This window comes from Barbus barbus (genome assembly GCF_936440315.1).
Source record: "Barbus barbus genome assembly, chromosome: 17".
NCBI lineage: Eukaryota > Metazoa > Chordata > Actinopteri > Cypriniformes > Cyprinidae > Barbus > Barbus barbus.
Genome location: NC_136745.1, coordinates 7,868,957 through 7,887,576, shown reverse-complemented (window position 1 = coordinate 7,887,576; position 18,620 = coordinate 7,868,957). Strand labels below are relative to the sequence as shown.

General features: G+C 39.3%; 2 protein-coding genes across 2 annotated transcripts; one reads left to right on the top strand and one right to left on the bottom strand.

Annotated features, from left to right (window-relative positions):
* The first annotated feature begins 10 nt into the window (after nt 1-10).
* LOC306883666 (cell cycle checkpoint control protein RAD9A-like) lies at nt 11-4,517 on the top strand. Its single transcript, XM_079439041.1, has 11 exons — nt 11-302; nt 429-499; nt 597-719; nt 896-1,010; nt 1,808-1,907; nt 2,131-2,237; nt 2,314-2,420; nt 3,100-3,164; nt 3,698-3,805; nt 3,879-4,077; nt 4,169-4,517. Exons 1-11 carry the CDS (start codon nt 269-271, stop codon nt 4,289-4,291), a joined length of 1,152 nt encoding a protein of 383 aa, XP_079295167.1. The 5' UTR covers nt 11-268; the 3' UTR covers nt 4,292-4,517.
* Nucleotides 4,375-16,768, bottom strand: LOC306883665 (uncharacterized protein). The gene is made up of 10 exons (XM_079439040.1): nt 16,651-16,768; nt 16,245-16,357; nt 15,662-15,758; nt 13,605-13,712; nt 13,421-13,527; nt 13,199-13,313; nt 12,337-12,402; nt 12,060-12,249; nt 9,508-9,668; nt 4,375-8,134 (listed from the first exon to the last, which is right to left on the bottom strand). Exons 2-10 carry the CDS (start codon nt 16,355-16,357, stop codon nt 4,544-4,546), a joined length of 4,548 nt encoding a protein of 1,515 aa, XP_079295166.1. The 5' UTR covers nt 16,651-16,768; the 3' UTR covers nt 4,375-4,543.
* Between the last annotated feature and the right edge of the window lie 1,852 nt (nt 16,769-18,620).

The window sequence follows — 18,620 nt, the reverse complement described above, 5'->3', positions numbered from 1 at the left end:
GCTGATTGGCCAGAGCAGAAAATACGCGCCACATGTCGGATTCGAAGTAAACAGTGGCGCACTTCTGCCAGATTCTTCAATTATCCGCTTATAACAAGTTTTGTGTTTTTTGAATGATGTACCGATAACAGATAACGCTCTTAACGTTTCTTTACGATCAATTTCATGCGTTATATTGGCCACTGGCATCATGTGGCCGGTTTCTCGAGCCGGAGAATACTTCATGTAGACTTAGTTTAGAAACAATATTGTTGACAAGCAAAATATAATGGATTGTGTTGCAACCGGAGGAAACGTGAAAGGTAATAACTAAAGTAGCTCGAGAGAGTTGTTCAGACATGTTTAAAGTTGCATGAAATAAACTAAAAACGCAACGCTACATAAAAAGGCTTTATGAACGGAAGTATACTGATCCACTCTTGTTGTAGTTTTAGCAAAAGCCATACATTCCCTGTCAAGAATCGGAGAGGAGCTGTACTTGGAGCCTTTGGAGGATGGGGTATGCGTTTGTTTCCAGTGTTTATGACTGTTTATGTTTGTTTAGTCAGATGTGATGTCTTAAAACCATGTGTGAGGTCTGTGACTGGTGTTTTTAGTTGGCCCTGCGGTCAGTCAACTCTTCCCGGTCAGCCTTCGCCTGCTTCCTGCTGTCTCCTCTCTTCTTCCAGAGATATCAGGCTCCTTCAGACCAGAGCTTTCGCTGCAAGATGCCCATCAAGGTAACATTTCCTGTTCCTGCTCATTCCATCCCCTCAGTTCCTCTTTATGAGCTAAATACAAACTTTTCAGTCATGCTGGAATGTAATGTGGCATCAAAGTAAATTCAAAATGTACTGCAAAATCTTCTTAATGTAAATGTTTTGCTGCTTGTCTGTCTTTATCTTGTGTTCTTCAGAGCGTTCAGGCTGTGTTCAAGTCCCTGGCGTCTCTGGACCGCTCTGTAGAAAAATGCCGTATTCAGTTGAACAGTGAAAAGAGTCGGTTGACCATAACTCTGCACTGTAAACATGGTAAAACGCATTTTTGATAGTAGAATTAAATGTAAAATATATAATCGCACACCTATATATAAAGTTATATATGCAAGTATTAAACTTTACCTGCATGCATACAGTATACTCACATAAAACGAGAAAATCTCAAATGCTTGATTGTTTATATTGTGACAAAATGTAACTATAGATTATCGCCCAGCTCTAATCTATGCGACTATGAGGAATGAACATATTAAGATGGTATAAATATTAAAGGGGTCATATGTGACCCTGGACCACAAAACCAGTCATAAAGGTCAATTTTTAAAAATTGAGATTTATACATCATCTGAATAAATAAGCTTTCCATTGATGTATGGTTTGTTAGGACCGGACGATATTTGACTGAGATACAACTATTTGAAAATCTGGAATCTGAGGGTGCAAAAAAATCTTTTAAAGTTGTCCAAATTAAGTTCTTAGCAATGCGTTTTAGGGGGGCGTGGACAAGTCTTAACTTTTATAAGAATATCTCTTTGGTTTTGAGACTTTAGTCTTTGCAACTTCAGGGATCTTATCTATGCACAATCAGCTTGTAACACTCAAAAGAGAAAGGAAAACTTGAAACATGACCATCATATGATCCCTTTAACAAACATGATTTTTTGTAAAGCTGCTTTAAAGTGAGTATTTTAAAAAGTGTTATACAAATAAAATTAACTTGATTAACCTTTGTTATGGCCTAGTAATCAGTAAGTAAACGTGAGTCAAATATTGCATAGAAATGGCATGTTTTACTGAATGATCACCTAAACTGTGTGTGTTTATTACAGGGCTCTTGAAAACACACAATTTGTCCTATCAGGACTGTGAGAGTTTGCAGGCCGTGTTTGATAAAGAGAGCTGTGCAAACGTGCTACAGGCTCAACCCAGGTTTACATTCATTTTAATACCTCAGTATTACAGTAGTCAACATCTGAAGTGGATCCAAAAAAAAGAAGTTCATCAAAGTTGTCCCTAAGACAAGAACACATTTTGGTTTTAGGACAACTTTGCTGAAAGGTTTTGATCCACTTCAGATGTTGACTAAAGTAATATCGATCCATTTGCATTTCCATTCAGAGTCCGTTTAATCATTTTCTGTTGTCCACTGTAGGTTGATGGTGGACACGGTTCTGCATTTCCCTCCGTCTCTGGAGGAGGTGAATCTGTCGGTGAGCAGTGATCGCGTGTGGCTCAGGAACCACGTGGAGGATGATGCAGGTATCAGCCATGTCAGTCTATATTCTGCTGATCCGCATGAAACGAATCAAGTCAAACTAAGTTTTTCCTCTCTCAGACTCATCACGAGCAATGATGACTGAGCTGTGTTTGAGCTCGGAGGAGTTTGATCATTTTGCCGTCGGCAGTCAGACCAGCATCACCTTCTGCCTCAAAGAGCTTAGGGTGAGTGTGTTCTCTCACAAACCACAAACATTCATATATTCAGTCCCAAAGACTGCTGTGAAGACAATACATCTAGCACAATGTCACAAGTTTCTGAGTGAAACAATATTTAAGGACCCAATATTATCCACCTTACTTTTCCGGTTTCATCCGCTTCCAGTTACTTTTATCTGTACAAAACAGCTTGCAATGCTGCTTGATATTGCAAACTGGTATTTCTTATCATATTATTACTTTAATGTATTGTCATAATTATAAACACACTGGTTTTTAGTGCAAGTAGTTTGATTGGATCGCTCTCTCTCCCTCCCTCCCTCCCTATATATATATATATATATATATATATATATTATGTATAAATATATTTTAAAAAGTTATTTTGGAGCCAAAAAAATAATATTTTGATGAAATATTTTGTTGTTGTTGTTTTTAAATAGCATGATTAATTGTGCACAAGAAGATAAGGAACAAAGACATAAATGGGGTCAAATTAAATTTTTTACTTTTTTTTTTTTTCTTGAAGTAAATCTAAAGTCAATAATGGATCTTAAACAAAGGATTAAAGCTATTTTATTTATGAATATATGAATATATTTTAACCTTGATTTTGCTATTAAAAAATAGCTATAGAATGCTATAGTATAAAAACATTTTTTTTATCTCTCTGGTTTTCCATCAGGGTTTGCTTGTATTTGCCGAGTCGTCTGGTCTTCCAGTTTCTATGTATTTTGGTGAGCCAGGCAGGTTAGTTTCTATTTGCTTCTGACCTATAGCCCAAGTTCACCTTTTTATTCACTTTGTTTATTTTAAAATATTTAAAATTGATATGTATGCTACCAATCAAAAGTTTGAATATGTAAATTGTTTAAATATTTTTTATTTGAATATATTTTAAAATGTAATTTATTCCTGTGATGTTAAAGCTGAATTTTCAGCATCATTACTCCAGTCCTCAGTGCCACATGATCCTTCAGAAATCAGTCTAATATGCTAATTTGCTGCTTGAGAAATATTTTTTATTTTCCATGTTGAACTCAGTCGTGCTGCTTAATAATGTTTTAGGATTCTTTAATAAATAGAAATTTCAAAAGAACTGTATTTATTTGAAATATTAATATTTTGTGACAAATATCTTTACAGTCACTTTAGATCAATTTAATTGGTCCTTTCTAAATAGAAATATGTATTTATTATTTAAAAATAATCTTACTCCAAACTTTTAAAATAGCAGTGTATTTGTGTATTCTCACCTGTGTGTGTTTGTGGTTGTATTTAAGTCCAGTTATCCTGAGTGTAACAGACAGTGTTCTGGAGGCTAATTTTGTCCTCGCTACACTGTCAGAAGACTCGCATCCAAAGAACCACGTCAACTCCAACACAAAACGGTAAGTAAAATCATAAAATATGGAACATAATCTTAAATGCTTTATAAAGAGTTATATTTGGTATTCCCCTCAGCCCTGACACAGAACAACCACCAGACGACTTCATGAGCGACGACATGGACTCGTTTCTCATTGCCATGGAGACCAGCGAACTTCCTGGACCGTCACATGTCCCCACATCCCCACCACAACCCACCAATAACAGAAAGCACTCATACAGTGAGGAGGAGCAGGAGGAGGAAGCACTTGCAGAAGGACCTCCCAACAAAAAAGTACAATAATCATTTAAATTAATAATTTAAAAATATAACACCTAATGCCCAGATCCCACTAATATTCAGACCCTGCTTTCATGTCTTTCAGTTTTGTTCACTTTTCTTCGGTTCAGTTCTGCCCACTCCCTCTCAGTTGCCCAATCAGACGATGCAGAGCCAGGAAGTGCTCGCAAGTGACAGTGAAGACGAAAATCAGACAGAAACATCATAACCGCCCATCAATTGAACTCAAATGTAAACGATGTGGAAAAAACACTCCCACATCCAACCTCACAAAGACTGCTGAATAACATTTACACAAATGTCTCCTCCTGATTTTATTTTTCTATGAAAATAATTATGGTTTTAAACCAAGAGATGAAGCAGTGAATATAACAAACCACATCAAATCATTGCACAAGTCACATTAAAACATCTCACTCCCACTGCGGAATACAAAATATGTGATCGAGTCTCTGATTATTTAAAAATATCCATCAGAAAAAGGGGCAGAGTTTCTCCTGGCGTGAGACGTCTGAGAGTCACTTTTCTCGGAGGTCACGGCATTATCAGCACCCTTCCTGCTGAGCACCTGGAAGCTCTTTCCTCTTGTCTGAGGCTTTTTCCTTTCTTTTTGTTTGTCCTTTTCCTCTCGTTTCTTTCTGTCTTTCTCTTCTCTTTCTTTTCGCTCTTTCTCTCTCTTCCGCCGCCTCCTCTCTTTTGCCGTCATTCTCTCCTCTTTCTCGCGGAAGTCCTGGATGAGGATTTTGGGGACGGGATCTTTATTGGTCTCCCCTCGGAGACGGCGAAACAGACCCAGACGTTTTGGAGGATCTGACTTTGTCGGTGAGTTGGGCTGAGCGAGTGTATCCTCTGTCGGGGAGGGTGCTGTCTGTTCTGAATGTGTGTGTTCTTGCTGCTGTGGCTCTTTGAAGGTGTCCTCACAGAGGATTGTGGGATAGGAAACCCGCGAGCTGGAAGTCCTGCGCACACGGAGGTGAGCTGGGACGTTTGGGTTTGAGGATTTTGAAGAGGGGGACTCTAACACCTCGCTGTTTCCTGGCATTGCACATTCAGTGTTATGAGGGTTGCCAGATTCAGCAGCACAATCCTCAGTTTTACAGTCAGGGTTGCCTGATCCAGCGCTTACATGCTCTTTGCTGGTCTCTGAGTTTTCAGATCTGGTTGTGATATCCTTTTTGTGATCTGGGTTGCCAGATCGAACCGCAGAATCCACTATATTGCTCTCCGTGTTGCCAGATTCACTTATAGATGGCACATCATTGCATTCTGGGTTGTCAGATCCAGTGGTCACATGCTCTCTATTGGTCTCTGAGTTGGCAGATTCAGTTGCGACATGTACTACTTTGTGATCTGGGTTGCCAGATCCAACTGCAGAATCCACTATATTGCTCTCCGGGTTGCCAGATTCACTTATAGATGGCACATCATTGCATTCTGGGTTGTCAGATCCAGTGGTCACATGCTCTCTATTGGTCTCTGAGTTGTCAGATTCAGTTGCGACCTGCACTACTTTGTGATCTGGGTTGCCAGATCCAACTGCAGAATCCACTATATTGCTCTCCGGGTTGCCAGATTCACTTATAGATGGCACATCATTGCATTCTGGGTTGTCAGATCCAGTGGTCACATGCTCTCTATTGGTCTCTGAGTTGTCAGATTCAGTTGCGACCTGCACTACTTTGTGATCTGGGTTGCCAGATCCAACTGCAGAATCCACTATATTGCTCTCCGGGTTGCCAGATTCACTTATAGATGGCACATCATTGCATTCTGGGTTGTCAGATCCAGTGGTCACATGCTCTCTATTGGTCTCTGAGTTGTCAGATTCAGTTGCGACCTGCACTACTTTGTGATCTGGATTGCCAATTGCAATTGCAGAATCCACCAAATTGTTCTCTGTGTTGCCAGATCCAGTTGTAACTTGCACATCATTACATTCTGGGTTTTCAACAGCAGAACCAACTATATTGCTCTCTGATTTGTCAGATCCTACAGCAACATCCATGCCATCGCTTTCTGTGTTTTCAGTTTCAGTGGTAAGATCGGTCATGTTGCATTCAAGTTTGCCAGATTCAGTTGTAACATGCACATCATTGTTTTCAAAGTTGCCATCAGCAGAATCCACTTCACTCTGCTCTGGGTTTCCAGATTCACTTGTAACAGGGACACTGTTGCTCTCTGGTTTGCCAGAATCAGCAGTAATATCCATTGTGTTGCATTCAAGGTTTTCTGATCCGGGTGCAGCATGTATTTCATTGCTTTCTGCATGGACAGATCTACAAGTATCATCCTCTACATTGTTTGTGAGGTTGCTTGATTTGTCATTATTGAGTTCACAACATACTATGTTTTCAGATTCGGGTGATTTATTTACTTCACTGTTTTGGGGATTGATCTCACTGATTTCTTTATCACATGTGCCAACAGAGTGTGTGCATGCTCCTGTTGCACCCTCCTTCTGAGGTTCATGGATGTTGCTGTCATCAGCCGAATCCACTTCACTCTTCTCTGGGTTGCCAGATCCTTCTGCATCTTCCACAGTGGAATCTATTGGACAATGCTCCAACTCTGTGGAAATAACAGTAGCATCCACGTCACTGTGCTCTTGGTCGCCTGATTGGGATTGCTGTTCGAGATCTGCTGGTCCGTCCGGATGCTCAGTTTCAGTTTCTTGTTCTGTTTTTAAACAGAATGATGTTAGCACTATTTCAGGTGGTTGCAATGTCTCTTTACCACTATGAGAGTGACTATCGCTCTCATCTAAGCTTGTATCTTGTCTGTCATCCTCCAGTGTCTCATCTTTCCCCTCACACATGTTTGAAGAGTCTGATATCTCTGTGGTCTCCTCAGGGAGAAGATCAAACTCTTGCTGAATCCCTTCCTCCTTGTCTGCATCAGTATGGTTTTCACCAATAAGCTGAGTCTCCTCATCTTCCTCTATAGCTGTGTTTATGAACACATCTTCTCTCTGCCTTTCTGAATGTTCTTGTTCTTCATGTTGATCACTAGATGTTTGAGATCTCTCTTCCTCCTGAACAACATGCATCTGTACCTCTTTCTCTGGGATATTTTCCTCATTTTCTTCAGTCATTATGGTGTTTGGCAACCTATCTTCTGTTTGTTCTTCTTGTTTGCAGTGTGCCGTTCGTATTTCTTCTTCCTGGATGTTGCTGTCTGGTTGCATTTCCTCTTCCTGTTTACTGGAGTCGGTCTGTATGTCTTCTTCCTGTGATGTACTTGCTTCACATGGCTCTAAAATTCTCTGAGTCTCCACAGTCTGTTCATCTTGACATGTCTGGTTGTCTGTATTCTGTTCATTTTGATTTGTTGGTGTTTCTGTGTTCTGATCATCTTGATTTTTGTCTTTTTCTATATTCTGTTCAACCTGATGTCCTTGCATTTCTGTACTCTGAGCATCTTGATTTGTGTCCTGTATATGGTCATGTGTCTGTATGCTCTCCTCAACCACACAACCAGCGGTCCTTTCTTTCTCATCGCCTCGTGTTGTTTCTAAATTATCCTTCTGTTGGTTCAAAGATGTTTCTGTATGCTCTTTCTCAAAAACATCGCAGTCAATGCTGGAGGATACCACTACTGAGATTTTGGGATGTGTGTTGTGATCTTTGTTTGAGCAGAGCTCGTCTGCTAGCCTGTCCCGTTTGGCCCTTTGCTCCCCAACGATACCGCACACACTCCTCCTCCTCACCTCCTCATCGTCACTCTCCTCCATCACGCTTTGTGAGAAGTTTCTTCCCCCTCCGTCCCACTCCTCTGTGTCAGTCTTACTGCTCCTCTTCCTCCATTTCTTACGCAGAACCGAAGGAGAAAGAGAAGAGACTGAACGCATGAGAGGAAGAGAAAGGCTCCCCTTCGATCGCTCCTTCTTTTCTTGTTCCTTTGGTTTATCCTGCGCTCTCTCCCAAACCGTCCGGTATCCATGACATCGTCCTCGCGGGTCAAAGGTCGAGTTTGGTCTCTCTTTTTTCCATTTCTCCATCTCTTTCTCAGTTTGTTTTTGCAGGTCCGCCAAGGACAGGGACACCGAACATACCTGAGGATGTAACAGTGGTTTTGAGTAAATAGGTCTGTCAGGACTAACAAATGTTCGGAATGAAATTTTTCCGTAGTCACATTAGGGGTGTGCGATATATATCGTCTACGATAATATATAATTGTATAATTGTTGATAATAATATAATTGTTGTTTAAATTATATGCAGTTAGCCATTATTGAGTACATCGCAAACATGCCCCCGTATGACTTTTTTGTCTTTTATATAATCTGATATAGTTAAAGGGTTAGTTCACCCAAAAATGAAAATTAGCCCATGTTTTACTCACCCTCAAGGCATCCTGGATGTATATGACTTTCTTATTTCAAATCCAATCAGAGTTACATGAAAAATGGCCTAGGTCTTCCAAGCTTCATAATGGCAGTGAATAGGTTTTGAGATTTTAAAGCCCGAAAAAGTGCGTCCAACCATCATAAAAAGTGCTACACACGCCTCCGGGGGGTTAATAAAGGCCTCCTAAAGCGAAAATATCCATATTTAAAACTTTATCAACTGTAACCTCCAGCTTCTGCTAACTGTCGTACAAGTGTTCATGAGAGAGTGACGTTCCAACGGACGACATAAGTGATTCACTTCAGAAGGCCTTAATTAACTCCCTGGAGCCGTGTGTAGCACTTTTTATGATGCACGCTTCAAAATCTCAACAACCATTCACTGCCATTATAAAGCTTGGAAGGGCCAGGACATTTTTTAATATAACTCCGATTGTATTCATCTGAGAAAAGAAAGCCATATACACCTAAGATGGCTTGAGTTTGAGTAAATCATGGGGTAATTTTCATTTTTGTGTGAACTAACCCTGTAATGCGTAAAAACAGCAGACGGTCTAAATGAAAATGCACATTCACTCTCTGACCGTAGGTAGCAGTTTTAGAAAAACAGAAGTACACCAGTTAACCCAGTTCACAGTACAACAAAGAAGTCAAACCGTGTTTAAATGTTTTAAAATTTTTGAATTCACTTTGGTGTTTAGCAGATGAGTGTTGTATAAGCTAAGCTATCAGGCTATCCGGGTATCTGCTAACTAAAACAGACGTTGATGGTCGTTATAACGTATTTATCATATTGTGATTTTGTATCCACATTCTTTGCGTCGAAGCGAACACTTAGGGTCTTAATGGAGACACGAGTTCAAGGAGAAACCAATTCTCACAACACCAGTTCTTATTGGTTGGCCATTTTTCTTTGTAGTGCCGTGGAAAAGAGATTAGCCAAAATCTGTAGCAACGATGGCATGTGAATGTATGTGTCATTAAAATTAAAATCGCACGCAATTCTGCAGAGACTATTCATTATGGTGTGCTGTGAACAGGCCTTTATTCAGATGATCTGAAATAATCCGTAATAATACCTCATGGATAAAGGCATCAGCCTGCTCATTTTGGACACGCTGTTTAACACACCGCAGTTTCTCCAGCGTTTCCATCTGTCCGTCACACTCCTTTCGCATCCGTCCTTCTCCCAGACATCGGCGCACCAGCACCACAGCGACCTGAAACAAAACCCGCACACCTGCAACACACACAAGCTGTGGTCAATGCATGGCCTTCGACAACAGATCAACATGGCAAGAGGTGTAATAAAGGTGTTCATAAAACAAAATACAACCAAAGAATGGATGTGACTTCTGACATGTTTTAAATGATGAACTCTAGTAGTATTAGTGGGCTAGCAAACTTTTTATATTGTGCATAATGCAGGTTGTGCTGTTTTGACGCCCTGCTTTGATTATCTATCTATATCTATCATCTCTGTTAGGCAATTAAAATTTTATTCAGCTAGGATGCATTATATTAAATGTGACCCTGGATCACAAAACCAGTCTTAAGTAGCAATAGCCAAAAATACACTGTATGGGTCAAAATTATCGATTTTTCTTTTATGCCAAAAATCATTAGGATTTTAAGTAAAGATCATGTTCCATGAAGATATTTTGTAAATTTCTTACTGTAAATATATCAAAACTTAATGTTTGATTAGTAATATGCATTGCTAAGAACTTCATTTGAGAACTTTAAAGGTGATTTTCTCAATATTTAGATGCACCCTCAGATTCCAGATTTTCAAATAGTTGTATCTCAGCCAAATATTGTCCGATCCTAACAAACCATACATCAATGGAAAGATTGATTCAGCTGTCAGATGATTTATAAATCTCAATTTCGAATAATTGACACTTATGACTGGTTTTGTGGTCCAGGGTCACAAATAAAGATCACAGTAAAGACACATAAATCAAGCAGGAGTACTGGAAGTAAAAATCCTCTCCATTTTCTCCATGGTTTTTCTGGTTTGATTCATGTCATAACGCTTTAACAGACTTTTTTGAAAAGGAAAATATTTCCGTGTACAGACGCTTTTTTTTTGTTGCAGAATAAATTGTATAAATAGGAAAAAATATTCCAACATTGGCATCTTGTATTCAAAAATATTTGCATGATTCACCATCCAAGCCAAAAGATGTCAGTATAACGTCTGACCAAAGTCAAACAACAATTACTAAGTGCACCTTTAAATCATGCAGAAAGTTGCCTTGTCTAAATAACCACACTTGCGGTCTTTACACGTGACCACTTGACAACTTGTAAGACGTATTTCCTGTGTTTGGCCCAAGGTTCAAGTGAGGATGAAGACCACAAGTGTGTGTCGAACTTTTCATTACCTGATGCGACACACTTATAGTGTTGTAAAAAATGCAAGTGTTTACATAGCTTTATTTTAATTTTACTTCTAAATCTCTGTTCAGTAGTCCCTATAACATGACATAATTTTAATTTGTGGTGCTTCTAATTAAGTGATAAAAAGCAGTTGCAAATGTTGTGCAAAATAAATATCACCACTATTCATCTTTGCACCAATAAAACGTAAAAACACTGTTTTTCTACCAAATTATATGTAATATCTAATTATTATATTAATATTTAACTTACATTGGAAAGGTTTCCGTGACCTCTCGCAAGATCTCGGCAAAACGTTTCATGATTTATTTCCAGAACATGATGCATGATGGGATACACTAAGCCTCGAGATGGGTTTAGTGTGCGAGTGTGGGTTTAGTGTGCGAGTGTGGGTTTAGTGTGCGACTGTGGGTTTAGTGTGCGACTGTGGGTTTAGTGTGCGACTGTGGGTTTAGTGTGCGAGCGTGGGTTTAGTGTGCGAGCGTGGGTTTAGTGTGCGACTGTGGGTTTAGTGTGCGAGCGTGGGTTTAGTGTGCGAGCGTGGGTTTAGTGTGCGAGCGTGGGTTTAGTGTGCGAGTGTGGGTTTAGTGTGCGACTGTGGGTTTAGTGTGCGAGCGTGGGTTTAGTGTGCGAGCGTGGGTTTAGTGTGCGAGCGTGGGTTTAGTGTGCGACTGTGGGTTTAGTGTGCGACTGTGGGTTTAGTGTGCGAGCGTGGGTTTAGTGTGCAGCGTGGGTTTAGTGTGCGAGCGTGGGTTTAGTGTGCGAGCGTGGGTTTAGTGTTGCGAGCGTGGGTTTAGTGTGCGAGCGTGGGTTTAGTGTGCGAGCGTGGGTTTAGTGTGCGAGCGTGGGTTTAGTGTGCGAGCGTGGGTTTAGTGTGCGACCGTGGGTTTAGTGTGCGACCGTGGGTTTAGTGTGCGAGCGTGGGTTTAGTGTGCGAGCGTGGGTTTAGTGTGCGAGCGTGGGTTTAGTGTGCGAGCGTGGGTTTAGTGCGCGACTGTGGGTTTAGTGCGCGAGTGTGGGTTTAGTGCGCGAGCGTGGGTTTAGTGCGTGACTGTGGGTTTAGTGCGCGACTGTGGGTTTAGTGTGCGAGTGTGGGTTTTAGTGTGCGTTAAGGGCACTGTGCTTTGCTGTTTTTAAGACCTGCTACAGTCTTGCGCACGCACTCTCAAGTGGGCAAGACCGCAAGTGTGGGTATTTGGACAAGACAATATAGTTGAAAACAAACCATAGCAGAAAAAGAGATCCCAGACTCTGAGCAGAGTGTCGAAGGGCAGGTGACGGCTGTACAGACACATCAGCCAATCAGTGGCAAACATCAGAGGCTCCACCCCCTGATTCTGCAGGTGTTTGTGTGCAGCTGGACAAAGTTTTTTTAAAATGCTTGAGAGAACAGCAGCATCGAATAAAACACCTTCCTGAAGAGAAAGAAAAACAAAAGCCTATTTATAAATTTTAACGCACATTTAACCATTGTTTTTATGGTTACTGTAAAGATGCCCTACCAGCAGAGGGCTGTAGTATCCAGGGAGGTAGAGCTCACTAATCTGAACTAGACACCAGAACGCCTCCTAAAACAAAGCAAACAATTAGGCCATGTTAAGCATCAAGCTTGCAAGCAAACAAACTAATTCTGTAGTAGCCTATACATACAGTACAGTTTCTGGGATAATAGCTGGACACCACTCATGAAATTAAACATTGAAGGGACCATCTGAGGGGTGTCCCTTCCTAAAATAGCATTAAAAACCACACTGTGTATTGTAAATAATATCATTTATAATATAGGCAGTCAAGGCTATTTTATTCACTTTAAACATTGGACGAAGTGATTATTTTCTCTCTAATAGAGATGATGCTGAGTCATTAATTAATTAGTCATAATAAAAGAAGTGATGATAACCAATGTATTTTGGTTGTTTACTTGTTTAATACTGTGAACTGATATTAGGCTATTGTAGATCTACCGTTGTGTTGGGTTTTGCTCAGTATGATGTTAAGTGGCAGATCTAGCTGCAGTTGAATATCTGTGTAAGAGACGTCCTCTGTCAAAACTTTCGTTTTATAATGTTGGCCAGATAAAATGACAGAAAAAACAGACATAAGAGTACAAAAAGTCCCCATATTAAGGCAATTTTGCCTTAATTAAGGCAAAACATCTTTGTGGCCCCTTCAAAAATTAATTTTTGATCAGATAAATGCACCCTTGGTGAGCATAAGAGACTTCTAAAAAACATTATAAACAATCCTAGCTGGTAGTGTACCTTATAAATGTATCAAATTTAGCATATTATTGGTTATTTATTCTGTTATAGCTCTGTGTCATTTACTGTATAGCCAGGTTTATAATTATGACAGAAGCAGTACCTCAGCAGGCATGTTCATCAGAAGGACAGCAGCCACTGGACCCTGCGCCTGACAGTAGCCCTCGTCTGGACGATACTGAGTGTATGCTTTCAGGACCTCCAGCAAGTCCTTCTGACTGCTCATACAGACACCAGACAGAAGAAGACATGAATGAGAAAAGAAGCTTTGTGGATTATAATGCTATAGAGCACATTGCAAGGGAAGGGAAGGGCAGTACAGTACCCATGGCCGTCTTTGGACTGGAACATCTCATGGAAGGGAAACTGTCTGTCTGTGTCTCTTTTGATGATATCGGTCCATCCCTGATGATCTGGAGCTTTAACTAGACGCTAGACGAGTCGCAGAGGAAACACAGGGCTTATATAAGAGTATAAAAAATATGATACAAATATGACCAGTCACTTACTTCGTAGACTTTGTCATTTTTTTCTTTTCTATCCTTAGCTCCACAGAGCAGTGGCCAGCCCTTTGCCCTGACGGATGCTGGGATGCCCTTCTGGCACTGACCTTTGACCTGAGACAAAGGAAGTGAGCTGAGCCATGCAGTCGGCTATTGTAAGACTCGTGCAATGAAAGCTGTTTCGACTGAAAATAACTCCAGAACTCATCCAGATTTTTGGATATGTTAGCAAAAAAGTCAAAAATATTGGATAAAAAACATTTGTTTCTAGTAATCACCTATAATAGCATTAAATACAATGATCCCAGATCTTTTTTTAATGATTGGTCAAGGTACATACAGAGGAATTTGGCACTCATTTGCAGCCTGCAGTGTTTGACATTCAACATCCTGTATCATATGTAGGCCGACTAACACATGAGGTCTCCCACTATAATCAACAGATGAATCAATGCTCAGAGAATCAACCAAGATCATAATCAGCAGAATACATTTATTTTTAAAACTAGTTTGATGGTTTGGTAAGTCACCTCATCTAATTTAAACAGGAGACTTTTTTCTTTATGGCCAGCTTGAACCAATGACAGCTTGTGAAAAGACTGAGCAACTGACACATCCCTAATTCAATAACCGATTATTGATTTATAAATGTCTAGTTCCATAAATAGGTGTCTACAGTTTACAGCTGTTAAATGTAGAAATAATCCGAATGTTATTATTCTTTCTCTTAGTCCCTTGTGAAAAATAAATGTGTACTTCAAATCTTAAAAGTATATTATTTTAGAAAACCTACTAGCAGATATATTATATAATATTAACGATATAAAAGGGCACTTAAGTGTACTTGAAAAAACTACACTTTCATAATAGTTTCTTAACACACTTAAGAAACACAAGTAAATGTCCAATTATTGTCAAATAAAAACAGTTTTACTTTAAAATACATTATAAATAACGATATTTGTCATGCTTGACAGAAGTAGCCTACATTTATCTTTGATGTTTTGACATAACACTCATGTAAAGCACTTGATTACAATTTTAACTGTAGAGTTATTTGATAATACGTTTAGGCCTGGTTTCACAGACAGGGCTTAGACTAAACCAGGATTAGGTCATAGTTCAATTAGGACATTTAAGTAATTTTTATAAACATGCCTTAGAAAAAAGCATTACTGGTGTTCATCTTAAGACAAAACAAAGGCACTGACATGTTTTAAGATCATCAGTGCAAGTTTCTTTCATTTGAAACAGCTCAGATTTACATTTTAGTCTAGGACTAGGATTAAGCCTCGTCTGTGAAACCGGGGGCTAATGTATTAAAATGCAACTTTTTCTTTACAAATGTGTAATTACAAATATATTTAAATTACATGACTTACAAGTTTCAATAGAAATGATATTAAAATATATTTTAGATTTACCATAAATGCTTTTCAGTACATTATGAAATTACATATAAATATGTACTTAAACCCTATTTAAGTGGGTCAAAAAAGGACTGTAAAGTTCAGCTACTTGATTTAATATATATTTAAACTATAATACATTTGAATTTAATTTCACTTAACATACAATTAATGATGCAAAGTGTTGAAAACATTACATTCAGTTTGCATAAAAATATATTATTATTAGTAATAGTAGTATTAGTAGTAGCACTTTTTTTCTTTAAAGTATGCTAAAGTGTACTTGCTTTTCCACAAGAGGTTGGCACAACATTTCTAATTTTATCTTTGAACGACTAAAATAATGTGCACTTGATTAAACTTTTTTTGTTTATTTTTTTTTTTTTTTTTTTTGAAGAAAGGTGGTGCATGGCCATGCAAATCTTGCAAAATCTTGTTATGAATTTGTTTAGTCTTTATATTTTCTGTCACAGTGCTTAGATACTGGGACCCTGTGTTTGAATACATTTTTTATAAATGTCTGAATGATATTCTGGACCCTCGATATGGATGGGGCCCTCCTCGAGTTAATATTTTAAATGTGCCAGATGACCTTTGACCTTTCTTATTACATACAATTTTACACACAAGTATACAACAGCAAGACAGACACACCTTGTTGCTCTTTTTCTCCATCACTTGCTCCCATTGAGTCATGAGGCTGAGCCACTTGGACTCTCGATGTCTCACTAACTCAGGACATGGACCATCCCTGTCAGCAACACACACAATCAGCAACACTACACTCACAGTACAGCAGCATACTTCACTGTCACCATCACTGTACAATCAGTGTGAAAAATGCTTTCCACTGAAGCAGAAATAACACACCTTTACCCTGCTTCCTAACTCACTCTCACTAAAGTGCGTCCCCATACCAGAGCAAAGCATGAGTGTCACAAGAGGCAAACACGCAGAAAACAGGAAACCACACTCTGACAGGCTAGAAATCACCATGGCAACATGACAGGATGTTGAGAAGGAGAAAATGAGAGTAAGAGGTGCGGAAGGTAACGGTAATGTGTAATCATAAATTATGAATTATCAAAACTAATAAAACAGGATTAGTAGCACCTTACAAAAATGATTTGACCACAGATTATATACTTTAATCACACACACTGTGCTCAACTAGGGCTTACAGCATACAAATACAGTCACAAACACTTCAACTCTGAGCCGTGATGAACAGACTGACCTGTCAGTTTCTCCATTCCCTAGAATGAAGCCAAAGCGGTTCGTCTCCATAACCGTGACCTCCGGCCCATGATTCCCCTCCTCATCCTTGCTATCGTCTGGTTTAACAGACATCTATGTGTGTACGAGAGAGAAATGTATTCAGAAACTTGATGCCATGTTTGATAACGAATGGATTTCTATGCCAATCTGTTACCAAACAAGCGCCATTTTAAAAGCAAATTCAGTTGCATGACACAATATACATGGCATTGTATTATGTACTGATGTTTAACCAGTAGTATGCATCGATTTGGAACTAAACCAGAATTATTAATGCACATTAAGCACAGAGTCATCATTAATACAGTAGAACAACTGAAAAATGTAGTCAATTGTGTGATAAAAGTCAATAAAGCAAAAGCTACCTTCACGCTTCTGCCAAACTCAAAGGAGCCGTTGTCCTCTGATGGGAGGGAAGACAACTAAGACAAAGACTTCCGCTGTAAAGTCAGCTAGAGTGTGTGTGTGTGTGTGTGGTTGAATAACTGATGGTAGGAAGAAAGCGCCTCTTTTACTATGAAAATCAAATAGCCCAGTGATTTCTTGCGTTAACCGTTATAAGGAACTGAAAGTGCAGTTTCACCATTGCCCTGGTGATGACACATCAGGTAGCGTCACATTAATCAAGAGACTACATTGAATATTTGTACTTCATTTGTCACTCTGCAGGACTAGAGTGAAGGAGGATGAAGTGGGAAACTTTCGGAGAATTTGTCATTGGCTTTGTTTTAAAATATATTCCATATGGCTCATATCACAATACTATTTTAGAAATACCTGAGCTACACCATGCAGATCAAAAAGGAAGTGTTTCATACAAAACTTCAAATGCTTCCTCGTTGAAATTTTGGATGGATTTTGTCCATGAAAATTTGCTGAATGGTGGTAAATGTGACCGCATCTTTATTGTGGGACAGCTAGTTATTTTAAAAAACAACATTCAATTGTAAATTCAGTTATTGTTACTTACCTGGTGAGTTTTTATTCAAAACAACATTCAAAGTGATTAATATAAACTGCTAAAACGAGAGGCTTAACCTCTCTAGAACTGAAGGAGTGGTTAATATTTCCAGATTGTCCCGTTTTCCTGTTAAAGCAACACATTTTTGTGTATTTCAAAATCAAAGTTGTTTTAATGTGACACATAGGTGTAATATATTTATGGAGGAATCACAGCAGTGACAGGAAACACTGGGGCCCTGAGAGGATCCTCTGATGCAGCTGTGACAGAATCCTCTGTGGCGCCTGTATCTCTGACCTCTCTGACCTCAGCAGGTTCTGGAGCAGCAGCGTTTAGGGTGGCATTCACAGTGATTTCTGAAGTGGCCTTTAAACTACAATTAAACCAACCATATACAACTCACATCTCTAGGCGAGTAGTTCCTCAAGACACTAAAACTACTGCCTCAAGACGCCAGACGCAACCGAGGCCTGCCAGCCACACAAGACTGACCCTCTTCACCACGACCTACAGGACCTGAAACACAATTAGAAATTATACAAATTACACAAACATTCTTCATAACAGGTATAAAAATACATCTTGTCATCTGTGTAGTGTATATTGACTGCATCGCAGCTGGTATTCTGATCAAATCAAACCAATAAAAAGACAAAAAATTAAACAAAGAAATAATTTTAGCTTGTCTTAGACCTGCAACCAGTCATGGGAGAGCATCTCCTCCAGATGAACCCTCTGCTCCGGGTCGCTCTCCAGGTTGTCTTTGCTGTGAATTTCACAGCCACCTGAAGGCCGTCCTCACAGCGGGTCCCTTCAAAGATGGAGGATCCTCTTTCCCCCAAGTTTTATTTTTATTTTATAGTTATATTATTATTTAATAAAGCAGTGTCCTGCAGTATGGCATGCCATAATTTTTCTAAAACTATTTTAACATTGCTTCTAATTGTTTCTAATTCTCATATAATTATTATAATTCTACTTTTAATTCATTTTAATTGAGAAATACATTGATAAGTATATTTTTGAAATTCCGCTGTCGATTTAAGTGAACTGCAAAAAAGCTAAATGGTGTAAAACTAAAAAAGTAAAGAAATATTACAACAGTTGCAGCTATATTATTTAAAACAAACCTTCCTTTAGAGGTTGTGTGTTGTATTTTGGGTTATGAAAGTAAACTCACCCTCGCTCCTCGTGATCTCGTCACAGTCCAGATGTCTCAGATGTGAAGGACTCTCGTCTGCTGACGGACTGACTGGACCTGATCTCGAGGCTGGACGTCCTGCATTTGCTGCTCCTCGGCAGTGATGGGTCTTCAGGAGCACTGGAAGGAGACCCCTGATGATCATGTCCTTTACAGTACAGAAGACGTCCTGT

What these genes read in the sequence shown, in the direction of transcription:
- LOC306883666 (XM_079439041.1), top strand. Translation starts at nt 269, where the DNA reads ATGGATTGTGTTGCAACCGGAGGAAACGTGAAAG. An exon ending in CCACGTGGAGGATGATGCAG is followed by an intron (nt 2,238 to 2,313) that starts GTATCAGCCATG and finishes TTCCTCTCTCAG; the next exon opens with ACTCATCACGAGCAATGATG. An exon ending in AAGGACCTCCCAACAAAAAA is followed by an intron (nt 4,078 to 4,168) that starts GTACAATAATCA and finishes CATGTCTTTCAG; the next exon opens with TTTTGTTCACTTTTCTTCGG.
- LOC306883665 (XM_079439040.1), bottom strand. Translation starts at nt 16,357, where the DNA reads ATGTCTGTTAAACCAGACGATAGCAAGGATGAGGAGGGGAATCATGGG. An exon ending in TGGAGAAAAAGAGCAACAAG is followed by an intron (nt 13,713 to 15,661) that starts GTGTGTCTGTCT and finishes CCTTTGTCTCAG; the next exon opens with GTCAAAGGTCAGTGCCAGAA. An exon ending in CTGATGCCTTTATCCATGAG is followed by an intron (nt 8,135 to 9,507) that starts GTATTATTACGG and finishes TTACATCCTCAG; the next exon opens with GTATGTTCGGTGTCCCTGTC.